The sequence below is a fragment of the Epinephelus fuscoguttatus genome, linkage group LG5, assembly GCF_011397635.1.
Source record: "Epinephelus fuscoguttatus linkage group LG5, E.fuscoguttatus.final_Chr_v1".
Classification (NCBI taxonomy): domain Eukaryota; kingdom Metazoa; phylum Chordata; class Actinopteri; order Perciformes; family Serranidae; genus Epinephelus; species Epinephelus fuscoguttatus.
The window spans coordinates 24,353,020-24,380,859 of record NC_064756.1 but is presented as its reverse complement, the minus strand read 5'-3'; the positions used below and the strand labels follow the sequence as shown (position 1 = coordinate 24,380,859).

The 27,840-nt window shown below is 41.9% G+C and overlaps 1 protein-coding gene across 2 annotated transcripts; it reads right to left on the bottom strand.

Moving 5' to 3' along the window:
• On the bottom strand, positions 1–27,492 carry LOC125888801 (plasminogen-like). Of its 2 annotated transcripts, XM_049576408.1 has the most exons (19): positions 27,375–27,492; positions 26,290–26,425; positions 26,086–26,192; positions 24,456–24,570; positions 24,202–24,341; positions 23,840–23,960; positions 22,768–22,886; positions 20,177–20,339; positions 19,949–20,064; positions 19,676–19,832; positions 19,397–19,548; positions 17,829–17,977; positions 11,130–11,223; positions 10,462–10,576; positions 7,563–7,637; positions 7,329–7,469; positions 6,588–6,694; positions 1,302–1,444; positions 1–771 (listed from the first exon to the last, which is right to left on the bottom strand). In XM_049576408.1, the coding sequence occupies exons 1-19, from the start codon at positions 27,421–27,423 to the stop codon at positions 610–612; spliced, it is 2,361 nt and encodes a 786-aa protein (XP_049432365.1). In that variant the 5' UTR covers positions 27,424–27,492; the 3' UTR covers positions 1–609. The 2 variants fall into 2 exon arrangements, with proteins under 2 accessions (XP_049432365.1, XP_049432366.1); XM_049576409.1 differs by lacking the exons at positions 1–771; positions 1,302–1,444; positions 6,588–6,694 and adding an exon at positions 6,852–7,153.
• Positions 27,493–27,840: the final 348 nt, after the last annotated feature.

Here is a 27,840-nt window from a genome sequence, read left to right as displayed (position 1 = left end):
GGCAACATGGTAACATGGTTGCAGTCTGTTCATGTGTGAAACCTCACCAGAAAACTGACGTAAGTCTTTTACAGCGCTACTTTGAGTTCATGCTGACGCTTTCACTGACTCATGTTCACTCATGAAAATAAACATTGAAGTAGCTCGACAGAAGAATATGCTCTGTTTAAAGCTGGGTTAGGAAGAATTCCGTCAAATTAAAAAAAGGGAAGAAAAATACACCCTCCTCCTGCAGCTTGCCTCTTTCCCCTCTCCTCTTCCAGGCAACACATTCACTCAGCCACTCCTTGCTCTTTGACCTCAGCTAAAACCAAGGAAGTATTTTTATATACATTTTCTTAAAGCATGACTCCCCCATTTCATTTGTATTCAATTTATTTTTCAGCTCTTACAGAGAGACACTTTTACATGCCAAAACCAGCAACATGGTTGGCTTATTGTGTATACACCAGAGGAAACAAAACATCTGTTGACATCAGACAAGACCTGAAAACAAACTGAAGTAGTCATGTTAGAGCAGAACAGTACATGCATGATAAAGTATCTTCAAAGAGCACAATGTCACTTTCTGCGACTGAAGCGACTGGATTATTTTTAGGTGGATGGTTTTTAATTTTCATTGATGGCTTTGTTGATCCAGTTGACAAACGTGGAGACTCGAGTGTAGACGCCAGGTCTCGTAACAATGGCGCATCCAATACCCCTTGAAGTCACACCCTGCAGGATGTAACTGTTCTGGATTTTACACACCAGAGGACCACCGCTGTCACCCTGCAAGGAGAACAAATAGTTTTCAGTCCAAAACTAGACTGGAAAAGAACACCAGTGAAGCATGAAGGAAGAAAAGTTTTAGATCACAGAACTACAAGTGACAGAGATATGGAAAATGTATATTCACTAACAGATGTAGGTAAAATATGTACAAACAAGTCAAGATTTATATCTAAAATCATATACACTGGGTCTTATATTACACCTTTGGCAATCATTGCAGTTGATTACAATAACATGTAGTTAATGAAGTGCTGAGCTCTGTGAGTCCATTAGAACAAGAAGCCACTTGCTCGGACAGTTCAGTCCAGTGAAGTAACATAATGGGCAGTTGCACTGAACAATGTGGCTGAATGATTTTACTTCATAATAATTAGATTTTAATAAATGTAATGTTTTATTTTCCAGGTCTGTAATGCCCTAACACTGAATAAAGTGCTACTGTACCACAAAAGAGACCATGGTCAACAGCAATACACAGCACTATGTAGTTTTCTAAGATGTTCCCCAGTTTTTGTAGTTTTTCATACCTGGCAGGCATCCATTCCTCCCTCATTTATTCCACACATTTCATGGTCCTCGATTAAGCCGTTCATGTACGATGGACGATTACAGATCTTGTTCTCGATCACAGAAACCCCAGTTTCCTTCAGGAAACCTTCACCTCCCGTACCTGCAATACACCTCAACATAGTTATCCAGTTTATAGTTTTAGACTATCTGGGGTATTCTTAATTGAAAAAGCAACAAATGTAATAAAATGTGTTAACTTTGGCTTGAATAAGGAATCATTTCTACTTATTGGGCTTTTACAATTGATAATTCTTGTCTTTTTCAATCACCTTTGAAACCTTACCTTTAAAAAAAACTTAAAGAGCAACCTAAAGAGTCTCCAGAGCTTTTACCTTGATTTTGGAGAAAAATCCTGTTTTTTTTGTTGTTTGTTTTTTGTTTATTTCTTTTAAAGGGCCAGTGTGTAAAATGGGTTGAAAACAGTGACATCAGTGGTCAAATTCTAGATTGCAGGGCTCACTCGCTCACTCCTCCCGTCGGGTAAATGACGGTGGCCTCGTAGGACCAAAAGCCTTGCGCAGACACAAGTTTTTCAGGTGTAGGTCTATCTAGCGACAAGGTGAATATTTATTTAGAAATCTAAGCCATGTTACGATATTGTAATGAATCACTCACTAGCAGGAGACCAGAGTAGCGTTCGGGAAAAAGGCCTGTTTATTTGAGCACTCCAAAAACTCCAGTAACACTCCAGGGGGTAAAAGACTCCGTCCCAAACTCTGACTCTTCTAGCGTAACACACACACTTCATACACACATACTCACTTACAGTACCCAGCGGGGCAGCCCTCCCCTCTCTGCTGCACCAATCTCTAGCCCGCACACTGACTGACAGCTTACCACACTCACCACTGGGTCGCTACAATGTTCTGTTATAATGTCATTGTTCTGTGAGTTTATGGCATGTTTGGGATTGAATGAGTATAGGTAGGGGGGCGGTGTGCGAGTGTGACGGGGATGAGGGCTGTGTGAGTGCTCATGCTGGTGTGTGTATGAGTGAGCTGGAGGAGAGAGCAGCAGTGCACAGTTGGAGTTACAGCTAAATTCTTGTTTGTTGGTTGTTTTGGCGTGGTTACGGCCAACAGTGTCCTGTACTATTCAGTAATAAACGGTGGTTTTAGCTGAACTGAATCCAATCAGCAGGGTACATAGGAGTAACGTTACTGCTATCCTATTGTCTGTTATTGACATAAGACTAAAATTTTCAGTACGTCCTGCGCTGTGATCTGCGGAGGGATACACTGGTGAGCAGGCACAGACGTAGCTGGTAAACAGAGCTCAGCTGTTTACTTAGCCTAGCAATATCTCCGGACTATAGTAGCTGCAATGGACGACTTTGAACGAGATTTTGAAGAGTTTCTTGTAGCAGACAGATCCATACCTGTTTGAGCCGGAGCATACAGATGAGGAACTCCATGTGTTTGATGCTGAGCGGGCGAGAAGAGAGGCTGAATCCTCCGCTCCCATTTTGCTGCACAGAATGGGATTCGGTGCTACCATTGTTGGGGAGATATATCATCAGGAGGAAAAGCGCCAGTGCATCACAAGGAGTGAAGTTGCATCTTCTTTTCCTCGCAGTTGACAGTTCGGGTTCATTCTCTCCTGTTGTGTGGTAAGTGTGGTCCATTCGCAAACTTTATAACTAAAAAAACTTTTCACTACGATGAACTACTAAGTCTCTGCTGTTTCCTCCTCCTTCTTCCTTCCTTCCGCTGTCTTCGTTGTTTTATTTATACACGCGAAACGCATTCTCTGCCTGGCTGGATTGTCCGCTCGGGCTGCCGTACATACATGGCGGCACAAGATGGCGACCTCTCTAAAGCAAGGCCCTTGCTACATATATATATGTAAAAGCATAATTATAAGGCTACGAAAACCAGACGAATTTTATTTTATAGCGATTATACACTTGTATAAACATATTAATGGGTACAATATTCAGATTCAGATTTGAAAATAAACCATGCCAAATATTACACACTGACCCTTTAACTTTGTATTCAATTCAGTTCAGTAGAACTTTGTTCATCCAGAAGAAAATTCTTGCGCCAGAGAATTCTTCAAATGACAGTAACACTAATTACAGTTATCACAATTTTAACCACCACCACGCTTATGCGGCGAACAGCAGTTCAGAGTACCCGCCCTTTTTGGGGGACTCCATTGTTCTGCTGGGGGACTTCAACGCTCACGTGGGCAATGACAGTAGGACCTGGAGAGGTGTGATTGGGAGGAACGGCCTGCCTGATCTGAATCCGAGTGGTGTTCAGTTATTCGACTTCTGTGCGGGTCGCAGTTTGGCCATAACTAACACCATGTTCGAACATAAGGATGTTCATCGGTGCACGTGGCACCAGGACAGCCTAGGTCGCAGGTGAATGATTGACTTTGTAGTCATGTCATTTGACCTGCGACCATATGTTCTGGACACTCGGGTGAAGAGAGGAGCAGAGCTATCAACTGATCACCACCTGGTGGTGAGTTAGATCAGGTGACAGGGGAGGATGCCGCACAGACCTGCCAGGCCCAAACGAGCAGTGAGGGTCTGCTGGGAACACCTGGCGGAAGAACCGGTCAAAATGATCTTCAACTCCCGCCTCCAGGAGAGCTTCGACCGCGTCCCAAGGGCGGAGGGGGACAAAGAGTCCGAATGGCCTTATTACGCTCTGCCATTGTCAAGGCGGCTGTTGCGAGCTGTGGCCGCAAGGCCGCTGGGGCCAGTCGTGGCGGTAATCCCCGAACCCCCTGGTGGACACCAGAGGCGAGGGGAGCTGTCAGGCTGAAGAAGGAGGCCCACAGGGCAAGGTTGGTCTGTGGGTCTCCGGAGGCAGCTGACGGGTACCGGCGGGTCAGGCAGAGCGCAGCAGTGGCAGTTGCAGAGGCAAAAACTCAGGCTTTGGAGGAGTTCAGTAAGGCCATGGAGAAAGACTATTGATCGGCTCCAAAGAGGTTCTGGCAAACTGTCTGGCACCTCAGTGGGGGAAGGCGGCAAAAACTTGGGCGTTGGAGGAGTTCAGTGAGGCCATGGAGAAAGACTATTGATCGGCTCCAAAGAGGTTCTGGCAAACTGTCTGGCACCTCAGTGGGGGAAGGCGGCAACTTGCTCACATTGCTTACAGTGGGGGCGGGGAGCTGCTGATGTCAACTGGGGACATTGTGGAAGGAATACTTTGAGGAGCTCCTCAATCCGACCAACACGTATTCCAGTGAGGAAACAGAGCTGGTGGTCTCGGGGATGGGTTGTCCAATTTCTGGGGCAGAGGTCGCCAAGGTATTGAAGCAACTCCGCGGCGGTGGAGCCCCGGGGGTGGATGAGATTCGCCCTGGATATCTCAAGGCTCTGGATGTTGTAGGGCTGTCCTGGTTGACACGCCCCTGCAACACTGCGTGGACATCGGGGGCAGTGCCTCTGGAGTGGCAGACTGGGGTGGTGGTCCCCATCTTCAAGAAAGGGGACCAGAGGGTGTGTTCCAACTACAGGGGGATCACACTCCTCAGCCTACCCAGTAAGGTCTACTCCAGGGTTCTGGAGAAGAGGGTCCGGTCAATAGTTGAACCTCAGATTGAAGAGGAGCAATGTGGTTTTCCTCCCAGACGCGGAACCGTGATCCAGCTCTTTACCTTTGCCAGGGTGCTGGAAGGGGCATGGGAGTTCACCCAACCAGTTCACATGTGTTTTGTGGATTTGGAGAAGGCTTACGACCATGTCCCCAGGGGAATCCTGTGGGGGGTGCTCCGGGAGTATGGGGTTGGTGGCCCCTTGCTAAGGGCCGTCCAGTCCCTATACCAAAGGAGCACGAGTCTGGTTTGCGTGGCCGGCAGTAAGTCGGACCTGTTCCCGGTGAAAGTTGGACTCCATCAGGGCTGCCCTTTGTCACTGGTTCTGTTCATAACGTTCATGAACAGAATTTCTAGGCGCAGCCGAGTGGTGGAGGGTGTCAGGTTTGGTGACGGAAGGATCTCATCCCTGCTTTTTGCAGATAACATGGTCCTCCTAGCTCCATTGAACAGTGACCTCCAGCTCTTGCTGGGACGGTTCGCAGCTGAGTGTGAAGCGGCTGGGATAAGAATCAGCACCTCCAAGTCTGAAGCCATGGTCCTCAGCCGGAAAAGGGTGGATTGCCCACTCCAGGTCGGGGGGAGGTCCTGCCTCAGGTGGTGGAGTTTAAGTATCTCGGGATCTTGTTCACGAGTGAGGGTAGGATGGAGCGACAGGCAGATTGGGGCAGCGCCAGCAGTGATGCAGGCGCTTAACCGGTCCGTTGTGGTGAAAAGGGAGCTTAGCCAGAAAGCGAAGCTCTCGATTTACCAGTCGATCTACGTTCCAACCCTCACCTATGGTCACGAGCTCTGGGCAGTGACCGAAAGAACAAGATTGCGAGTACAAGCGGCCGAAATGAGTTTCCTCCACAGGGTGGCTGGGCTCAGCCTTAGAGATAGGGAGAGGAGCTCGGATATCTGGGAGGGATTCGGAGTAGAGCCGCTGTTCCTCCACATCGAGAGGAGGAGCAGCGGGCATTTGGTAAGGATGCCTTCCGGACGCCTCCCTTAGGAGGTGTTTCAGGCATGTCCAAACAGGTGGAGACCTCAGGGCCGCCCCAGGACACGTTGGAGGGATTACATCGCGATCTGGACCCGGATAAGCGGAGGACGACGAGTATGAGTACGAGTACAATTTTGACTATTCACAACCAGTACCAACCAGACAACCTGTGGGTTCCCCTGGTAGGGGGAAGTTTTTGAACAATATCAAGTACCTGGCAAAATATACAAATATACAAGACAGAAGTGTTTTCAAGGAGCAGAAGCAAAAACCAGTGCCTAAAAGAGCAACAATAGGAGTATGAGATAAGCACAAGAGTTACTAAAATAAACTAAATGGTGGAAAAAAACAGACCTGATAATCAATATTATATTGAATATGATATAACAATGAGAAGTAGTATTACACATGACTGAGAAAAATGATATTGCACTACTTTGACAAGTGATCATGATATTAAAGAATAATATTGCACATGATGTTGGGGTTGGATAAGACTCCAGATCGACATGCAGGGAGCGACACACTGCACAGAAGAACCAAGCATGCTCACCAGCCAGACCAACTTTCTCATTTTACAGCTAAACAGAACACTAACATATGTTTCTGAAAACATTTGAGAAGAAGTGAGGGCTGGCCAGCATGTCCTAAATTGGTCCTCACAATGATAGTACAAGACACAGACACACATAACGTACTGTACCTTGGGTTCGACCCCATCCGGTGACATAACACTCAGTTCTAGTGGGAACAATGTAGTCCTGCTCTGGCAGACAAACTGTTAGGACTTTGTCGTTTATCATTGCAGGGCTGAAAACACACAAAACACCAGCAGTGGAAGAAGTACTCAGATCTTAAAAATACCAATACCACAGTGTAGATATACTAAGTTATGAGTAAAAGTCATGCATTCAAACTGTTGCTTAAATAAAAGTACACACATATTAGCATGTACAGGCAAATCATCATTATATAGTAGGGCCCATTTCAGATAAATGTATATTGGATTATTGGATTATAATATTAATGCAATAATGTGTACACCATGCTGTTGGTGCAGCTGCTAAAGGTGGAGCTGATTTTCATTATGTTGCATACTGATGGTTATGTACTTCTGGGTAACATAATAATATTTCATTTGTTGATCAATTCTGTATTGTTAATCTGAATCTGAAAAGTACCAATTAGATAAAGTTATCAGATACGTGTAGTGCAGTAAAAAGTACAATACGTGCCACTGAGATGTAGTGGAGTAGAAGTTCAGAGTATCTGCAAATGGAAATACTCCAGTAAAGTGCAAATACAGTACCTGAGTAAGTGTACTTGGTGACTTTCCACCACTGAGTAGCAATAGTGAGTTAAGGAAGGATAGTTGCATCAGAACCACTATGATTATTAATATTTGAACCAGTGGTGACAGTAGGATGATCAGTCCAGTTTTTACCTCTGCAGTTTGAGCAGAGCAATGTCAGCGTTGTTGGGTGCACGCATCAGTTTCTCCACGTTCCTTTCCTGTTGCGATGGCTCATTGCCTGACTTTCTGTGGATACCCAGGAATACCTTGTAGTATGAAGGGTCCTCAGACCTACAGTACACAACATATTTATAAATCTACACACAAGCTGTACAGAGGTTAGCTGGATTTTAGATTTTTTGTTTTTTTAATCATCTCACTGACTGCTCCAGGCAGTGTTCAGCAGTAAGGACCCACTGAGGGTCAATCAGACTTCCTCCACATAAATGAGATCCCTCACTGGTAGAAAGAGACACACAGAAATGTAGTTAAGTAAAACAGAAAAGAAACATAATATGACCCATTTAAATAATAATAAAAAAATGTATGAATAAAATAAGATAACAATTAAAATATTGTAACATATCAGCCAGCATCCACTGTTAAAGGTCCAGGGTGTAGGATTTAGGGGTTTTGTAATGTCAGAATGAGCCGTTTATTAACATACAGAGGAGGTCTTCCTCCACCTGATGTGCTACAGTAGCCCAGAAGGGACAAACCAAACACTGGCTCTAGATAGGGCCATTTGCATTTTCATGTTTACAGTGTCAGCTGTAGTTCCTGCACACTTGGCACATGTGACATGTTTCAGTTTACTACATTACCATAAGATGCCACTAAATATTACACACTAGACCTTTAATATATAGTTTCTCCAATTTTACGACCAAAGAAAAACAGTAAAAAACATATTATTTTCTTTACACATATTATGTGTTTGTTTCAATAATATTCAATACTTTTTTCTATTTTATTTTTTTGTATTTCAAGGCAGTGATATAAAGTTTTTCTGCCATGATAGCCATCTTATGTTTTTTCACCCCCACTAAAAAATAAAACCCACAATCTTCCTTTGGCAAAATTATCTAACTGTACCACTTTGAAAGTAGTCCCATCGATGGGTTCAGTAATCTTGGTGCATGGTCCATTTTTTTCGGATTCTGACACTGACAATAAAAGAGGGTCATGTTCAGTAAAATTTGGGTTTTATTTTGCAATTTATATAACATTTTCCATAGTCATATTCTTTTTAAAAATAGCATTTTAAAAAAAAAAAAAAAACTTTCATATGGGGTTTTCATTTGTTTTTCTAAAACATAATTAACCAGCAATGTATGAAAATCCCAGAAGGTCATTTAAAAACATTTAGGTCTACTGCTATTCAGAGGGTATTTCCAAGTTCCCCAAAATACTCTTCAGACTATCTGGATATAAAAAATATTTTATCTGCTTAAAATAGCTGTGCGGAACCTTTTCTCTATATGGCTATTTAGCGTGGCCTCGGTCGGGTCGGACACAGTGGAAGTCAGCAAACCAGAATACGGCACCCGGAGGCGGAAGTAAGTCTACACGCCCCCAGTGGCCTGCAGCCATTAAACCACAGAAGAAGAAAGAGCCATGTTTACGAGTAGGATTTAAGAAACAGGTTAAATGACATGTAGTAGGGAGTAGTGAATGATTTCGGACACATTGCACACTCTTGTACTGGTAGTTGTTTGCGATCCGCCAATAAATTGAGAGAAGAAGAAGAGCCGTGTTTACAGAGTTTTCTTCGAGTAAGCGGTACACAACGGGCATTGCTGAACACATAACAGTTTTACCAGATGTATCTATAAGGACTTGGTTGTACTTTCGATGTCATGGCGGATAAAGAAGGAGCACCATCTAAAAGAAAAAGAACAGAAGAACAGAAGAAGGCTAAACGAGACAGTGGTAGGGCTCGAGCCCAGACATGTGTAAACCCCGGTCGGGCATTCACCAAGTGGAGAGAGCTGAGAGATATGAAAGGTTTTAAAACTGATCCCGAGTTAGCCCTTTTCCTAATTGACAGGTATGTAATTTTTGTTTTTATTTAGAGAATATACTGCAACTTGTTAGACGTTGTTGTGATGACGAGATGGAAGTTATAAGCAAGCTAAATGTAACATTAGCTGATGTGAACCGCTTTTGTCTAGTAACATTACAACAAACGCCACAAAATTATCTGTGACTGTGACCATGAACACAAATATACAGCAGGCAGTTGTGCTCAGTTCATGGACCGCGGAACGCATCTGAACAAGGGGGTCAATAATTTCAAGTCACGCGGAGGGGGTGGGGGGTGGGGCACATGCATTGAAACAGACAATATTACTGACGTTGCAGAGCACTTTTTTTATTCCGATGCCACACAGTCACATCTACAGTACACGCATGAACACGAACACATGCCGCAGTCTATGGCTCAGTTTATAAGAAATTCAAAGCTACACCAGAACATTTATGATTTTCCTCTCGCTCTCCAAAAAAAAATGTATGCGGTAATAGCTGGTTGCAGTCGAGATTTTACGAATGAAGCCGAATGCCGGCTGCAGTCGGAATTTTACGACACCAGGCTGTGGGTGTCATACCACTTCGACCAAAGAGGCGCTATAATCAACGAAAACGTAAAGTTCCACATAGCTGCTTTCATAATAATAATTTAAAAAAATGTAAACTTTTTCCCATGTTGTGACTGTTTGGGTTTCCCAAAAATTGCTGGTTAATTATCTTCTAGAGAAACTGATGGTTACTTCTGTGACCCTATTGTATACATTAGAGCAGGGGCCTTCAACATTTTTTAGGCTAAGGACCCCTTAGCTGAAAGAAAGATGGAGCAGGAACCCCCTTTCTACATACAGTATGTAGAATAAATTGCATTGCATATTAAATCATGCAGGTGGATGTCAGGCACAAGGCCATATCAGCCTCAGGCTGCAGTCTTAAGCTGTATTTGCTTTTCAGGTAGGTGAGGGAGGAAACTCCACTTTCACAAAAATAAGTTGTTGCAAAAGGTAAAATATTTGGATTCATGTTCATGTATATTTTCAGACCTATTTTGATTTTTGAAAAAAAAACAAAACAAAAAAAACCCCTGTAACCCTGTGGACCCCCTGGGGGTCCTGGACCCAATATTAGAATATTATAATAGACCTAGGCATTACAGGTACAAAGTGGGGCATCATCTTTTAAGAAACCCAGTATCACTTATACTTATATACTATATCATATTTTGCAAACGTTGCAAGTCCCTTGTTCTACTCACGTGGTCCGGAGGCTGATTTGCCAGGGCCACGAGTGAGGTTTAGACACACAGCCTCCCACAATCCGACCAAAACAACGCTTTGGTTTGGCGACTGGCGTCCCACATTTCGAATCAACTAAAAGGAAAAAGAAGTGAAACACAAACATTGAATTTGTTTAAACTGGTGTCATCTAACAAGACTTAAAGTTTACAGCCATGGCAAGCAGCCTGTGAGGATAATGCTGACACATGATAAAACAAAACAGTTAGATGGACAAAAAAAATTATTCTATTATAAGACTCTTAACATTAGAAAGGAGCGAGTTGTAAAGTTTGACCTGAGGCCACGTTAAACAAAATCCATATACCGCTCTTCCCATAATTCCAGGTTTGCAGTACATGTGTGGATTGGACATTAGATACAAAATCAGACAAAGGCTCTATGCGATAATTTTTTTCCCTTTGCAACTATCATGTTTTCCCAAATCATGTACAGATTTTTAGGCATTCTATCATCTCAAACAACTTGAAAAATAACGCATGAAGCTGCTGTAAATGGAAAAGAAATCTCCCTGGGGAAGCATGTCCCTTTAAGAAAAAGGGGGAGATTTCACTCAGGACAGCACACAGGTGGTTAAAAAGCTCAATGATCGATTGTGATCCTCTACATACAAATAGGTTTCACATACCACAGTTTGGGATGTGACAGTAGTCCCATCTTTTGTTAGTGCTGGTAGTGAAGCACCACGGTCCACTCGCATCACTGTCTGGGTTTCTGCAGCTCTGACAGTGACATACAAAGAGGGAGTCAATGAACTCAAAACAAAAACAATGATTATCCAGATTTTAACATTAATGTGTTCATTACTAGCCTGGTGAAACCATCCTAATCTCGCGAGCTCATATTCGATTTCGCTCCGCAGATCAGTCTGGCCATGCAATCATTAAGGCGCATTCTGGCATTGGTTAAAGCTTACTGGGCCAATCACAACCATTTATTACTTTGGGGTGGGCACGTGATCCGGGAGAGGAAGATGGCTGCCTGAAAATCACGCTCTCGCTGCTCTACTGGTAATATCCTTAAATAATCCTTAAACGCGCTCAGCTATCAACATTCTTTTTACGGGCAAAGGCTGAGAGGAGCCAAGAAGATATGTTGGAGGACTCAAAAAGTGCCGCTGCGTGTAGTAACATGGAACAAAGAAAACTTCGCTCTGCCACACAAACTCAGCTCCAGGTGTCCGCATGTGCTAAAGAGGATGGGGCTACAGCTAGCAAAGAGCTTGCAACAGGTAAAGCCACTGAGCACGACATGACTCAGATTCATGGGATGCTGATTAAAATATTAGAGGATACCGGGGATTTGAAAGAAATACGCCGCTCATTGTGCTCAGTGGATACTAAACTGTCCTCACTCATTTCACGTATGACTGAGGTCGAAGATCGTGTGAGTAGGCTGGAAGACGAGCAAGCTAGCATGAAGGCTAACCCTGGAGCCATAAAAGCAGACATACAGACACTGACTGACAGACTGGCTACAGCTGAAGACAGGTCCAGGCGCAATAATCTGAGATTCGTTGGTATACCAGAAGGGGCAGAGAAAGGCGACACTATTGCCTTCCTAAACGAACTTATTTCAACAGCCCTGGATATCGATCCACCCCCCGGGGGAATTGAGATGGACTGGGCCCACAGGATCGGGACACGACCAACAGCTGGGGATCAAAGAAGCCGGACGATTATTGCCCGCTTCCTGCGATATAAAGATTGCCAAAATGTAATGGAGACAGCACGGAAGAAGAAGCGCGTGGTATGGAGCGGCAAACAGGTGATGATTTTTCCAGATTACTCCAGGGAGACGCAGAAGAAGCGAGAGGCATTTATTGACTGTAAAAGGGCGCTCCATCAACGTAAGATGAAATTCAGCATGCTGTACCCTGCACGGCTGAGGATTTCCATTGGAGGAGATTCCTCGCATGTGTTTGACAACCCAGAACACGCAATGGACTTTATTCAGGGACGCTGAGGTAAATCAACCTCACTCTGAAAGATGTACTCTGATAACTATTAGATGATGACTCCAGATGAGGAGGTAAGATGTAGCAGGATTGAGGAGCTTCTTCATTATTCTCCTACCAGGACTATGATTAGTCACAATATTGTCTCTATCATAACCCTGCATTAAGACTTATGTTTATAAAGTTTGAATGAAAGTTGAAGTTTTGACTTAATTACCTGGAGCTTCTATTTGTTTGGCTTTCTATGTAATGATGATGGCTCCTAAATTGAAATGAACGAGTAGACTGCATAAATAACCAGAGCAGACAGCTGTTGGGCACCCTTTGTTCTCTGAGTCACGGACCTACGAGATTTAGTGTTAAGTTATACCAGGATACATCTTCTGGGTATTAGTTTGATCATGGCAGACCAGTTTTTTTTTTTTTTTGGTTCATATTGGAGCTGTTTTGGTATGTGTTTTATATTGCACTGGGTCACTTAGTGATTTTGCTTATGCTCTTCATTAGTACACCAAGGGTCCTTAATCACAAAAGAATGATGTATAAATATCCTATGGTCAAATATTCTGTTATTCTCCATGAATAGCAATGGGAGGACATTATGTTATTCCATCTGGAACGTGAATGGGTTGGGGAGTGCAATTAAAAGGGAAAAGATTCTGAGGCACTTAAAAGCTAAAAATCAACATATTGTGTTTTTACAGGAGACACATATGTCTACTCAGGAATCATCCAAATTATGTAGGGATTGGGTGGGACATGTTTCCTTTAGTGCTGGCTCAACTAAGAGTAGGGGAGTGGCTATATTAATTAATAAACGTTTACAGTTTAAAGTCAGGAAGGAGGTAAAGGATGATGAGGGCAGAGTCATTATAATTCTGGCAGAAATACAAAGACAAACCCTGATTTTGGCAAATATATATGCACCCAATGTAGATTGCCCAAAATTCTTTGTAGATTTGGAAAGTAAGTTGCATGACATGGGTCAATATCCTATAATTCTTGGCGGGGATTTCAATATCGTGCTTGATAATGTCCTGGATCGTAGTAAGCCAACATTCACTAGAGTGCCTGACTCTACTTTAATACTTAAGAGAATGTGCACCTCTTTGGGCCTTATAGATGTATGGAGGTTAAACCATCCAACCAGCAGGGATTACACTTTCTATTCAGCGGCTCATAAAGTCTTTTCCAGAATTGACTATTTTCTTATTTCTAGAGCTTTAATATCAACTGCAGTGTCCTGTTGTATTGATAGTATCCTGATAACAGACCACGCTATAGTTAGATTGGATATGATCCCATTTCAGGAAATAATGAGATCACAAGTTTAGAAATTTAATTCTTCATTGTTAAGAGACACAGGGTTTAAAGAGGAACTTAGGGCACAAATTAGACTATATTTAGAGACTAATGTACCTACAGCTCCCTCTGCAATAGTGGCATGGGAGGCTATGAAGGCCTTTCTGAGGGGATTTGTCATACAATATGCCTCTCATAAAAAAAGGTTAATGCTGCTAAGTTTATAGATCTGGAAAGAAGAATCAAAAACACTGAGTTCAAATTGAAAAGAAACATATCTGAAGTGGTTCTAAAGGAATTAACTCAACTTAAGTATGAGTACAATACTATAATTTCTAAGAAAACTGAGTTTCTTCTGTTTAGGGCAAGGCAAACTATATTTGAATCGGGAGATAAAGCTGGTAAATTTCTTGCGAGATATATTAAACAGAAAGAGTCTAAAACACGTATAGCAGCAGTTAGGAATATAGATGGGAATTTAATAACCAAACCTAAGGAGATAAATGATGCATTTAGGGAATTCTATATAAAATTATACACATCTGAAAGCAAAGCCACTGATCAAGAGATCATAACATTTCTAGAGGAATTAAATCTTCCAAAGATCAGCAGGACACAGAAAGATAGCCTAGATTCACCTATTAGCTCTCAGGAGATACTAGATGCAATCAGGTCTCTACCAACAGGAAAATCTCCTGGACAGGATGGCTTTACAGCTGAATTCTTTAAATGTTATGCTGAAGATTTACTGCCCCTATTTGAAAAGATGTTGGTAGAAGCATTTGAAGTTGGTAGACTACCTACTTCCTTAAATCAAGCCATTATTACATTGATTCTCAAAAAAGATAAAGACCCGATTGAATGTAAAAGCTACCGACCTATAAGTTTGATCTCAGTAGACTGTCGATTACTCTCTAAAATACTTGCGAATAGACTGGATAACATACTCGGATCAGTTATTCATTCAGATCAAGTAGGTTTTATTAGAAAGAGAAATTCTTCCGATAATGTTCGACGGCTTATAAATATTATGTGGTATGTACGAGATCCAATAGCCGCCATCTCGCTTGACGCCGAAAAGGCGTTTGATAGGATAGAATGGAGGTACATGTTTCATACGCTTAGAGCTTTTGGGATTGGACAAACATTTATGAGATGGATAGAAATCCTTTATAAAGATCCAGAGGCAGCAGTGCAAACTAATGGTCTTATTTCATCTTATTTTACATTAGGCAGAGGTACTAGACAAGGATCTGCATTGTCACTGGGGCTATTTTGTTTAGCTCTCGAACCCCTAGCTGTGGCTATTCGCAAAAACGCATACATTCAAGGAATTAAAATCAATGATTGTACAAATAAGCTTATGTTATATGCAGATGATATATTGTGGATTGCATCAGACCCAGTTAGATCTGTTCCAGCACTTTTGGACAATATTGAATCATTCTCAAAATTATCGGGTTACAAGGTTAACTGGTCCAAATCGGAGGCTCTCCCACTGACATCATATTGTCCAAAAACTTTATTTCAAGCAGGTTTATTTCAGTGGCCAGTTGAAGGTATAAGATATCTTGGTATTCTTTTCCCACATCAAATTAGTAAAATATTGGAAAAAAACTTGGACCCTCTATTAAAGAAAATTTCATTAGATACACAGAGATGGTCATCATTGTCTTTGTCATTATGGGGAAAAGTTAATGCTTTGAAGATGAATGTAATTCCAAGGTTAAATTATCTGCTTCAATGTCTTCCCATTGCTATATCTCATAAATATTTTTGATAAGTTCGACCATATTTGTAAAACTTTTTTATGGAATGGGAAACGAGCTAGATTAAAGTTAGAAAAGATTCAAATGCCAGTTAAAAAGGGTGGAATGGGCCTTCCAAAACTAGTACTATACCATTATGCATTTTGTTTAAGGCATATAGCTCAATGGATGCTGCCACCTGAGAGGGCCCCTCCTGGTTTAAGATGGAGTATAGTATGTTCTCCCCACTTGCCCCAATAAATGCTTTGTCTTGCAAATTATCCTCAAAACTACAATCTCATCCTATTATAGCCAACCTGTATAATGTATGGAAGAAGATATCCCAAATGTTTCATCTGAATGTTCATTTGAACTCTGAATCGTGTATCTGGAATAATCCAAAGTTAAAAATTGCTGGACATTCATTTGTATGGAGGAATTGGTTGGAAAAAGGAATTACAACATTAGCAGATCTGTATGAGGGGAAGAAGGTGAAGACATTTGAGAGTCTGGCTTTTGAATATAACCTGCCCAGAAGTAATTTATGGAAATATTTGCAACTTCAACATTTGCTTATTAATGTTATAGGGAGAGAAACCCCACCCCAACAGTCAGATCTTCTTCTTCAGACTACTAAAGTAATGGGGATGGGTCCTGAGGCATCTATTTATTATGCAATGATCTTTGAACAAAAAATTAAGCCTTCCTACGCACTTAAGTCAATTTGGTCAACTGACTTGAATATAAATATTACAGATAAAGAATGGGACAAAATATATGAAAATATTACAAAAGTATCAAGAGATATTAAAATTAGACTAATACAGTTTAAGATTCTTAATCGTTTTTACTGGACAACCTCTAGAATGTTTAGACTTAGACTCAGAGACAAGTCTGATTGTTGGAAATGTTGCACCTCCGAGGGGACGCTGACTCATCTACTTTGGGACTGTCCTTTGATAAAGAATTATTGGTTGAAGGTTCATGATTGCATAAAGACTATTACCGGATCCAACTATGATTTCAGCCCAAGGCTCTACATTCTTAATGATCCGGGAATGACATCTCAGGACCGAGCCAAGGACTTTATTAATACCAGTATAATGGTCGGGAAACAGATCATCATGAGGAACTGGAGAAAGTTAGAGGGACCCTCCTTCAAGGAATGGCTCACAGAGTTGGCAAAAGTGGCATCTTATGAGCAAATTTCCTTAGTATTAAAGACAGAACAGAGAAATATATGGCAAAGTGGGGGGATTATCTTGAATATATCGGAAACATGAATGGACCCTGAAGTAATATATGTATATGCTATATGCACATGATGAATTCTCCTGACCTGAACTGAAGACAGAGGTGGTGCACTATAAAAATGTGAATGGACTATAGTGCCGAATTTCTTACTTTTTTTTTTATTATTATTATTATTATTTTTCTCTTTTTTCTGTTTGTTTATTTGTGGGTGGTTTTGTTTTTGACATTTTTAGTAATATATATATATTTTTTATATATATATATATGTTAGTATTATTGGTCTGCCAATTTTTAAGTTATGTATGTTTAAAAGTGCAAAACTCAATAAAATACTAATTACAAAAAACTTTGGGGTGGGCACGTCATCAGAATAGGAGGGACAAGGAACGGAGTGAATGCATTTCGTAAACAACCAACATGGCTACTGATTTTGAAACTGCTATGGTAAATGTGTTGAATGAACTGGAATGTATATTTTCTTTAAAAGCAGAGCAAATGGCTGCACTGAAAGCTTTTATTGAAAAAAGGATGTGTTTGCCATCCTTCCTACGGGGTTTGATAAGTTTAATTTACCAACTGGCTCCGTTGATCGGGAAAAAGATGGGACTCAGTGAAAACCCAGTGGCTATTGTTGTTTGCTCTCATGGAGGAGCAGGTCAGGGAAACGACCAAGCTGGGAATCACAGCCAAACTCGGAGTCCACAGTGAGGAGGAAATCCGCAAAGACGGCACTCACACACTCTTTCCCAGACATCATCAAAGCTCATCTCCGCTGCACGCTGCACTTGCTTGCTGGTCTGTTTACAGTGGCGTTGTGCTAGCCTACATCGCACGTTTCGTTTACTCTGATTGGTTTTCCGTCTTTCCAATTGCGTGAAGGGGCACTTTGAGTGACAGCCGTTTATACCGCCCCTCGGGAATAGAGGAAATGTACAGTCCGTGTCCAGACCCATTCGCGTTTTGCGAACTGGGTCTGGCAATGCCAGGCTAGTTCATTACATCCAGAGCAAAACTCCAAAAGTCTACAACTCAAAATGTTAATACAGGAACACACACACATACTTACATTTCCCTCCAGCCCCTTGTCAGGGTCAGTTTCTGGGGTGAAGCTCTTGTGTTGGTGAGGGCTCTGAGCACTCCAGGCCTGGCAGGTCACACCCTTAGCGGTGATGGAGATTGGACCCCGGTATGTCTCGCCATTTCCAATCTTACAGTCTAATGCAGCAACAAGAGCAACAAACTAAACAAACTAAAAGTGTACAAATGCATATGTAGAGGTTGACTAATTTACCTTTTTGTGGTGGAACTGCAGTGGATGTGGTCTGGGGATCAGTGTTGGGTAAGGATTACTTTAAAAGTAATCAATGTACGTTACTGTGTTACTCTCTAAAAAAGTAACCAGTTACTTTACTGCGTTACTCCCTGAGAAAAGTAACTCAAGCACTTTTAAAGTACTTTTGAGTATTCTACATTTCCTATTGGGCAATGGACCACAGGGCGCTAAGCCTACATTTTTTTGTCTCTTGCCCTTCACTGAGATCCAATTCTCCCATCACAGCCGTCACTTTGACCAGTAGAAACACAGAACGATCTGCTGCCGTAGACAACTGTATGACAACAACACCCCAGCGTTTTTAATATTTCCTCTAGGGATGTTACCACACAGAGTAAAAGGGGGAAATGATGGTGTGAAACAGCAGAGTTAACGTTACTGTCATTAGCATCAAGCTAGCAAACAATGGTACATCCTCACAGTCGGACATAAAGTAATAACATTAACAAATAGCGGCGGGGCTTTTACTTACCACAACTGCAGAGGCTCCCAGCTTCATTTGAAACAAACTACATTATAGACGGTCCGTTATTCATTAATCCCTCTGTGTGTTTATATATTTACTTTTTATCTGCTGCGTTGTCTTTGTAAAGTTAACATATCGCACCGTCATTTCAAACTCAACACTTGTTTCAAATTAAAAGCCCCTCATAACCTAACCTACATTTTCTAAATAAGCTTTTATTCTGAAACATTTGTCAGAACTTCCTGTGGAAGATACAGTAGCTTGATAGTTTACGTATGGCGCTTCAAATGTAGCTCCTGCCATCTGCTGACGCTTTTAGGTGACTACAACAACATGTCGGCTGGCACATGAACACACACAGTGACTCAAATAATAGTGAAAGTGATAAAAACAGGACAATAACCCGATGACATCACACACGCCGTGAAAGACGACCGGGGATAATTGGTGAGTACCAGCGTGTAGCGTGTACCAGGCATAATGCAAGTCCTGAGTCTGAAATATGTCTGTCAACGAGTCCTACTCCACCTATTTAGACTCCACCGTAGACAATGGCAGCATTTCTCCGACCACGTAGCGAGCCACAAGCTCCGTGGCTTCTTTCAGACTGATAGGTTTAACGTTATCTCCGTTATTAGAACCAAACGACAGCCGTTGCTGTTTCGGAGCTGAAGGACCAGCGTTCTAAAAGTAACGGAAGTAACTGATGTCTTGTTTGAAAATGTACTTAAGTATTTGATTACTCAAACAGCAAACTAACGCGTTAGGTTACTCGTTACTGTAAAAAGAAATCAAAGTCCTCTAATGCGTTACTTTGTAACGCGTTATACCCAACTCTGCTGTGGTAAAGCTGTGGGTGTCTCTTCCGTAGAATTGGTGGGGCATTGCTCCAAGTTGCAGAACTCCCAGCGGACACTGGGGTCTGTAGTGTAACACCAGGGAGCTTCATCTCCATCAGGGTTTCTGCACAGGTCCATCCTGAGGTCCCTGTTGAAAGAGAAAGCGTGGAACTTCAGGACAGCAGGAACCTTTCTCTACAAGATTTTGTGTTTTACTCTCAGAATCAAAGGAACCAATGATCTCTGTTGGTTTGTTGTTGCTATTTGAAGCTCACGCTTTGGGGTAGCTCTGTGGAGTGTAGCTGTGGTTGTGTGGAGTCATGGAGCTCCAGTCTTGGCATTTTTTTCCACTGACAGTCTCTGATGTCATGCCACGGTAACTTGACCCATCCCCTTCATAACAGTCCTCCTCTGAAGAAGTCACTGACTCATCTACAGCAGGAGACAGGAAATTGAGCTGATTCAATTATGCCGTTTACATTTATCACCACCACTGACATTGATATTATAGTTAGGTAAGAAATTGTCATCACTGATCACTGCCATACCTGTATCTACACAGCGTGGCACATCGCAGTACTCCCAGCGAGTCGCATTGTCAGTGGTATAACACCAGGGCATATTTCCATTGTCAGGGTTACGACAGTAGTTTCTTTCCAGGCCACTGACAAACAACAGACAGTAATAATGATGTAGAGCCAATGATAAAGGTGACATGCCATATGTCCCTCTTTAAGAGAGATGTAAAAAAATATTTCAATTACAGCAGCTCTTACTTGCAGGGGTAGCTTCTTGGGTTGCGGTTATGTTTGTGTGGCTCCTGAGACGACCAGCTCTGGCATGTTTTGCCAGATTTAGTCACGGCAATTGTGCCTCGGTACGCTTCACCACTATCAGTGATACAGGTCAGCTCTGGGACAATGGTTGGAGGCTCGGATGCTGAGCACAGAAGATGAGATGGATTAGTTGTAGAACTCGGGGAAAAAACAAGTAGCGGCAGTGTTTTAGAGAATTTCAAATTATGCTGATACTGACTGTAAAAATCAGAATTACTAAATTGTTTCAGGAACATGTGGGAGAGGCTCCAACATCTGCAATGCTGCCCTCCGGTAGTTCAACCCTCTTGGATCTTCCCTCTCTTTGACACCATCTGACCACACATATCTACAGTAGTCTGAATGACATTCTGATGTCATTGCTGTAGAGCCTGGTGAGATGGCTCAGTGAGTCAATAGCTATGTTTCTATCCAAAAGTGATTCGTATCATTGGGAAATGCACATTAAAAGAAATATGAAACCTGTGTGTTTCCATTAAATGTACGGACTTTGGTGAAAACTACGACCTCGCGCGAGTTTTCCGCAGAACCGGAAACAAAACAAGTCTCGCATTATTCTTCTTCTACGTTTTATGGCGGTTGGCAACCAGCTTGTAAATGCATTACCGCCTTCCAGACCCAGAGTGTGGATATCACCATGGAGAGAGGTGCACTGCGTCAGACTTAATTCGAACATAACTGTTTCCATCCACCATTTTGCAAATCAGCATTTTTTCGAATCAACCAAATCCCGGCTAAAGCAAGCATTTCTTAGTTTGTGCGAATCAGGGGATTTTAATTCAAATTTTGGAGCTTCCATCATAATTTTCCAATGCGATACTTCTAGATGCGCATCTAAACAGGCTGATGGAAACATGGCTATTGTCTTGCTTTTTCCTGGCATACAGCTTGATGTCATCCATGTAGAGGAGGTGACTGATGGTTGCTCTACTTCGGAACCGGTATCCATAGCCACTGTTCATGATGATCTGGCTGAGGGGTTTCCAGCCTATGCGGAACAGTAGTGGGGACAGTGCATCACCTTGGTATATGCCACAATTTATGGTAACTTGTGCAATTGGCTTTGAGGTGGCTTCCAGAGTTGTTTTCCACAGCCCCACTGAGTTCTTGATGAAGGCTCTTGTGTCCTGGTCATGTTGTACATTTCCAAGCATTCCAGTATCCATGTGTGCGGAATTGAGTCATAGGTTTTCTTGTCATTGATCCAGGTGCTACACAGGTTGGTCTGCCGAGTCTTGCAGTCTTGGGTGACTGCTCTATTGACCAGTAGCTGCTGCTTGGCTCCCTTGGTACTACTACCAATTCCTCTCTGGGCCTTGCTCATTGAAGTATCTTGTCCTCACCTGTTTTATGGAATGTGATGTTCTGATGTTCTGTGGAATGTGAACCTATGTTTTTTCTTAGGTCAAAGGTTAAAAGCCAGGTCAGAGATTAAAAGCTAGGTTAGGTTTTATAGGTTAGATGTTGTTCTAATTTATGTAGCCTTAGGTGATGTCTGACTGACCAGCTGGACAGGGGTGCCTCTCTGTCTAGGTTTTGGAGATAAGAAATCATATATAAGGAGAGTAGTTTGGGCCAAAGAGAGAGAGACCTCACATTCGGCATCAGAGACTCTCAGATTCAGCGGGTTTTTGACACTGTTCTTTTTTGTAATAAAGTCTTTTTAATATACAAGTGAAGACGTGTCAGAGGTGGTCACTTCTTTTCATCAACATATCAAGAAACAACATGTATTGGGCCATGTGCCTATTCATCTTAGCTGCTATGATGCCTGACAGGAACTGCCATGTTGTACAGAGGCAGGTTAAGGTTATTGCCCGGTAGTTGGATGGGACCACACCCTTCTGAGGATCCTTCATGATCAGGATTGTCCGTCCTTGGGACAACTGCTCTGCATGGGTCCCATCCATCAGCAGCTGCTTCATTTGTGCTGCCAGGTATTCATGGAGTGCAGTTAGCTTCTTTAGCCAGTAGCAGTGGATCATGTCAGGGCCTGGTCCTGTCCAGCTCTTCATACTTGAAACTCTTTCTTGAATGTCTGCATTGTAATGGTAAATGGCTCTTGTTTTGGGAGATTGCTGTGGTCTGCTCTTAGATCCACTAGCCACTGAGCATTAGTGTTATGTGATGCCTCCTTCTTCCACATGCTCTTCTAGTATTGTTCAGTTTCATCCCTAGGTGGATCTTTTCATGTGTTGTTACCTTGCCAGTGAGAGCACATTTTGGATGGTTCAGTGGAGAACATCCTATTTATTCTCCTGGCTTCAGCTTCTCTTGTGTATCTCTTTAGCCAGTCTCCAGTGCCCAAGGTATGTGGTTAAACATCACGAGGGACTGAAGTCACACCTTTTGTCTAAAGATGTGCACACCTGCGCAGCTAAAACACATTTTTACATTTTTACTCTTGTGTGCATAAAAATTCTCTGACCCTGACTCTCAGTGATGGAAGCTTGGACAGGTATAAGGTGTTATGATAGTAAAATAGAGCAGAAGTAAAGGAAACACATAAAATAGGAAATAGGAACACTTACTGCAGCGGGGTATGATGCAGTAGTCCCATCGTCTGGACGGGTCGGTGGTGAAGCACCATGGTTGGGGGTCACCATCAGGGTTTCTGCAGAAGTTCTCTACAAGATCTTTATCTGAAAGACTAGAGGAATCAAAAATAAAAAAATAAATCGTCAGGACAAAGATCAGTGTTGAGTTTTTAAAAGATTTGTTTTATTTCCAAGATTCAATACTTTATTGCTATATCAACATGACTGATTGGGCTTTGACGAATTTGACTTTAATTTGAACGTAAATTAAAGAGGTTGTTTGATGGGTGAGAGGGGTCCTTTAAAACTTTAAAGCCCTCCCTTTGTAGCCTGGCCTTATAAATTTCCACCAGGGGTGTGATATCACATCCAGTAATTCTTGATGTAGGACGCACCACTTTATCCAGCTGTCTATTGTCTTCAGCTGACATGTTGCCAAACCACAAAGTTATTGCGTAGGTTAGGAGGCCCTCGACTGCTGCTATATAAAACTGCATCAAACAATCTGGGTGTCCACATTTTTTAAATTGTAGTAACCTCCTGAGAGCCAGGCTTTTGTTTGTGTTGCATTTCTAATTTCTCCTCGCTATTTGGGATTAGTAGGACCTGATAAGTATAAATACTACACATTTCCTTTGAGCACTAAGTAGTTGTCAGGAAAAATATCGACATAGGGACTGTTCAACTCCCGAATGAAAGAGTTTGTTCTACAGCCTGGATGGGAAAACAGTATTAAAAGCTAAACTGAAACTGACAAATAGAATCCTTGCATAAGTGTTAGAGGCCTCTATAGGTGTTGAGAAATAAAGTCGAGGCACAATAAAACTGCATCATCACAGAGCTGTTTACTCTGTATGCAAATGATACAGCTCTAAGACAACACTGGAGAGATGTAACATTCCAGGAGTTCAAAGGTTTCATCTGTTAGAGCCACAGGTCTGTAGTCATTCAGACAGCTTGGATTCGGTTTCAAAGTTAATACATTCTTCCTGAATACATTTATTAAACATCATGTAATCCTAGGTGTGGCTGGTTGACAGACTGATGTGCTGTTTTGTCGTCTTACACGTGAGGGTCATAGCCATGGCTGTGAGGTTCCTGGGAGTCCCAGCGTTGGCAGGTGTAGCTGTGCTTTGTAATGGAGATGTTTCCTCTGTAGTTCTCACCATTGCAGTGCATACACTCATCTGTAAAGGAACAGACACATGACATTACCTCTCTGCTATATTGGTCTACTGTGGCACTTTTGATGACACTTTATACCACACACACACACACACACACACACACACACACACACACACACACACTATAAGGTTGGCATACAGGAGAATTCATGACACAGCTAGTTTGTATTTGTGCCTTGCTACCATTGATATCACACACAAACAAACAAAACAATAAACACATGAAATAAATAAATTTTACCAGTGCAGATGGCTACATCGCAGTATTCCCAGCGGGTGTCTGGGTCAGTGGTGTAACACCAGGGTCCCCCACTGGCTCCATCAGGGTTCCTGCAGAAGTTGGACTCCAGGTCTGCTCGGGGATATTCCTGTGGTGTAATGCTGCAGCACACACATTGACAAAAATTACATGAACAGACATAAAAGGATACATGAACAGACATAAAAGGATACGATGTGATGTGTAAACTGACATGATGTTGCATGAATACATACTTAGGTATGTGTGGGTATTTTGCTGCCCAACTCTGACACGTCTTTCCTGTTCTTGTTTTGGACTTTGTTCCTCTGTAATACATTCCTGTTCCAAATGTACACTCCGGGATGTACACTGCACAAGAAAAAATATACACCAAAGCACATTTTCAGCTTTGTTGCATGTTTGATCATTCAATAAAATCAACTTGCTATTTAGGCGGAATGCTTGTTGACAAGTTTGTTGACAATATTCATAAACCTTGAATAAACAAGCAACCAGTTCAATGGCTCTGTGCAGCAGTGAGGGCGGGGCTTCAGGGCTCTGCGGACTGAGTCGAGCAAAAGTGTATTTGACTGGTGTTTCTAACTGCAAGTAGCCACTAAATAAATCCATGCTCTGCTTTATAACCATAGAGGCTTGGACTCAGTTGAACATGTCTTCACCTACTTCCATTGTGTGTCACAGCTCAACCTGTGCAACACCTAGCACCTGGTCCGCATCCGTGAGGGGGACGAATAGAAGACAGCTTTCAATGCCTGTCCCTGACTGATCACTGCGAGTATCTGGTGATGACCTTCACCTGACCACCGCTGCTGCCATCTGTCAGGCTTTAGTTAACGACATTTACTCTGTGGATAAATAAAGATTGTTACCAAATGTTGCTCTGTGCCTGTGTTCTGCATCTGGGTGCATTATATGTAAACATCATAAGAAATCTCTGGCTGTTTGGAGCCCAGGTGTATTGCTCAAGGCTCAAGGAAGCGCAGTGTCGAGTGTGAAGTTGTTTGTATGAGCTGTTCTCCATAAAGCTACAAGCAGCATTACCACAGGCCAAGCAGTTGGCCTGTTACAAATGAGCATGTTTTAAACAGGCACTGAATTAATCTTTTTCTTTCAATCTGAGGGCATGACTCATTGATTTCATGCTTAGATTTTGTTATGCTTTCACATAAAACCCTGAAGAAAAACAGGTAACACCTTACTTGAAGGTATCTACATAAGAGTGACATGACACTGTCATAACTATGACATGACACGGTCATGAACTTGTCATGAACATTATATACATGCCATAAACATTTATGACTGCTGTCATTAAGTGTCATTTGGTTTTTGTTATGACAACTTGACATTAATCTAAGTGACATTACCAGAAATTGTCATGACAACTGACATTAACAAGAAATGCACCTCTTTTTGTGTTTATGATGAGTTTTACGATTATTATTATTGTCATGACAGTCTTCTGGTAATGTCACTTTGATTAATGTCAAGTTGTCATAATCAAGACAACCCTAACAATGTCAGCTTGTCATTACAAAAATCGAATGACACTTAATGACAGCAGTCATAAACGTTTATGACATGTACATAATGTTTATGACAAGTTCATGACAGTGTCATTTCATAGTTATGACAGTGTCATGTCGCTCTTATGTAGATACCTTCAAGTAAAGTGTTACCGAAAAACATGAAGCCCTGAGGACACACTCCAAACATCACTGATCATGCATCATATATGCTAAATATTAACGACAATGTGATGGAGGCTAAATATCAAGAAGAATCTACACTGATGAACAGTATGTGCACTGTTGTAGAAAAGACTTTGGGCTGTTTATGTAGATGAAAAGACACAAGACTTGCCTTTTTTTTCATACAACACTGTGCTTTTTCCGCGCTCAGCCATCAGTGTTTTAGAGTTGTCCGGTGCTGTCCAACACCCATCATCCCTTTGATTATATGTGAAAGACCTGTGAAAACACAGCAGGTGTCAAGTCAGAATGCTTAGCTTTGAATCTAAAAGTTAGATGTTTAGGTAAAAATTGGATTTTAAAGGTGTGAACTTACCTGCATGTGAAGGATGTTTCAGTGTCACATTTGGCGGCACATTCAGCCGCGTTGTTAACTGAGTACTGTCTTCTCTGCAACGAGAGGATCTGTGCTCCCTTAATTTTGGTGTAGCCATCCACCTCAGTACCACTTGCTGGAATCAGGGACAAAACTATGAATTCATTGTCAAACATACAGTACATTTCTTATCATTAAAGCTGACATAGGCAATTTAATTCTGGCATCACTGGGCAAAAATCGGCTTATAAAGTTTAATTGCAGTTCAAGTGGTATGAAAGAACACTAGATGTGTGTATCTTCACTTGGCTCTGTTTTCAGGTTTGAGAAAATCTAGACCGTGATGGAAGACTTTGGTCAATCACAGGCTGTTTTCAGAGAAAGCAGCTGTCAATTATGTTAATCACTGCACGTAAACTGTGGTAAACTATCAAACTAGGCAGCGCTGATCAAATATGTCTCAAGATTCTGTTACTGCATCGCTTATTTCTCATCTTATATGTTATCAGAAACATGTTTTAATACAGCTCAGCTGTAAAATGTTAAAGTTTGTGACCCAGCCACTTTGTTGAAAACAGCTGAGCAAAACATTTTACAGCTAGTACTCTAAATATATTTCTGGGAAAAAAAAGATAAAATTAAATCAGTTAGTTTTATGTGCATTCCTACCCATCTCATAATACATCCTGACTTGATTCAATGATGAAAATAGTATTTAAAGGGCATTTACGGCGTGTTGGTGGCTTAGTGGTAGAGCAGGCGCCCCATGTACAAGGCTGTTGCCGCAGCGGCCCGGGTTTGAATCCAGCCTGTGGCCCTTTGCTGCATGTCATCCCCCTTTCTCTTTTTCTCTCTCTCTCTCTCCCCCCCCCCCCCCCCCCTTTCACACTTACCTGTCCTGTCCATTAAAGGCAAAATGCCCAAAAAAAAAGGGCATATATTATCAACGTGGACAAGGTTGTCCTGATGAGGTACTCTCTCAGTGAAGCAAAGTAATGTCTGTCTTACTTTTATTTATAATTTAGGGCACTTCAATTATTGTGAACTACTCCTAATTATCATTCAAAGGTACCATTATATCTTACCAGTGCAGGTTAGGGCTCCCAGCAACAAAGCTAGTTTGCACAGGTCCATGGTGAGGCAGCTCACAATCGACAAAGTCACCGAGGTACCTCCTGGGACGTGACTGCCCTCCTTTAGTATCTCAGAAAAATAAATAGGACGGCTCAATCTATTTTTAGTCAATCATTGGTCAGACAAGGACAGCAAACAAGCAACAGGTTTTGAAACACTTTTAATAATGTGACCTCAAGCACATACTCATCTTTTTTTTTTCAGTAACTGCTTATGGTAATACATGTATGTATTTGTTAAAGTAATACATTGTAATACAGACTCAATTCTCATTCGACTGATGAATACTATGTGATCTAGATTACATCTAATCAATGTATAACATAAAATTAATCTTCAACTAAAAGGATCAGTTACAAACAAATGTTATTACAAAACATCATACTTTAGACCCTTGAGTGGGTGGAAGGTCTGAGT

Excerpts from the sequence above, each read along its gene's own strand:
- LOC125888801 (XM_049576408.1), bottom strand. The coding sequence starts at position 27,423 with ATGGACCTGTGCAAACTAGCTTTGTTGCTGGGAGCCCTAACCTGCACT. Across the intron at positions 20,065-20,176 it reads CCAAGAAGCTACCCCTGCAA|TGGCCTGGAAAGAAACTACT; the intron begins GTAAGAGCTGCT and ends GTTGTTTGTCAG. Across the intron at positions 19,549-19,675 it reads CCACAGAGCTACCCCAAAGC|GGACCTCAGGATGGACCTGT; the intron begins GTGAGCTTCAAA and ends CTCTTTCAACAG.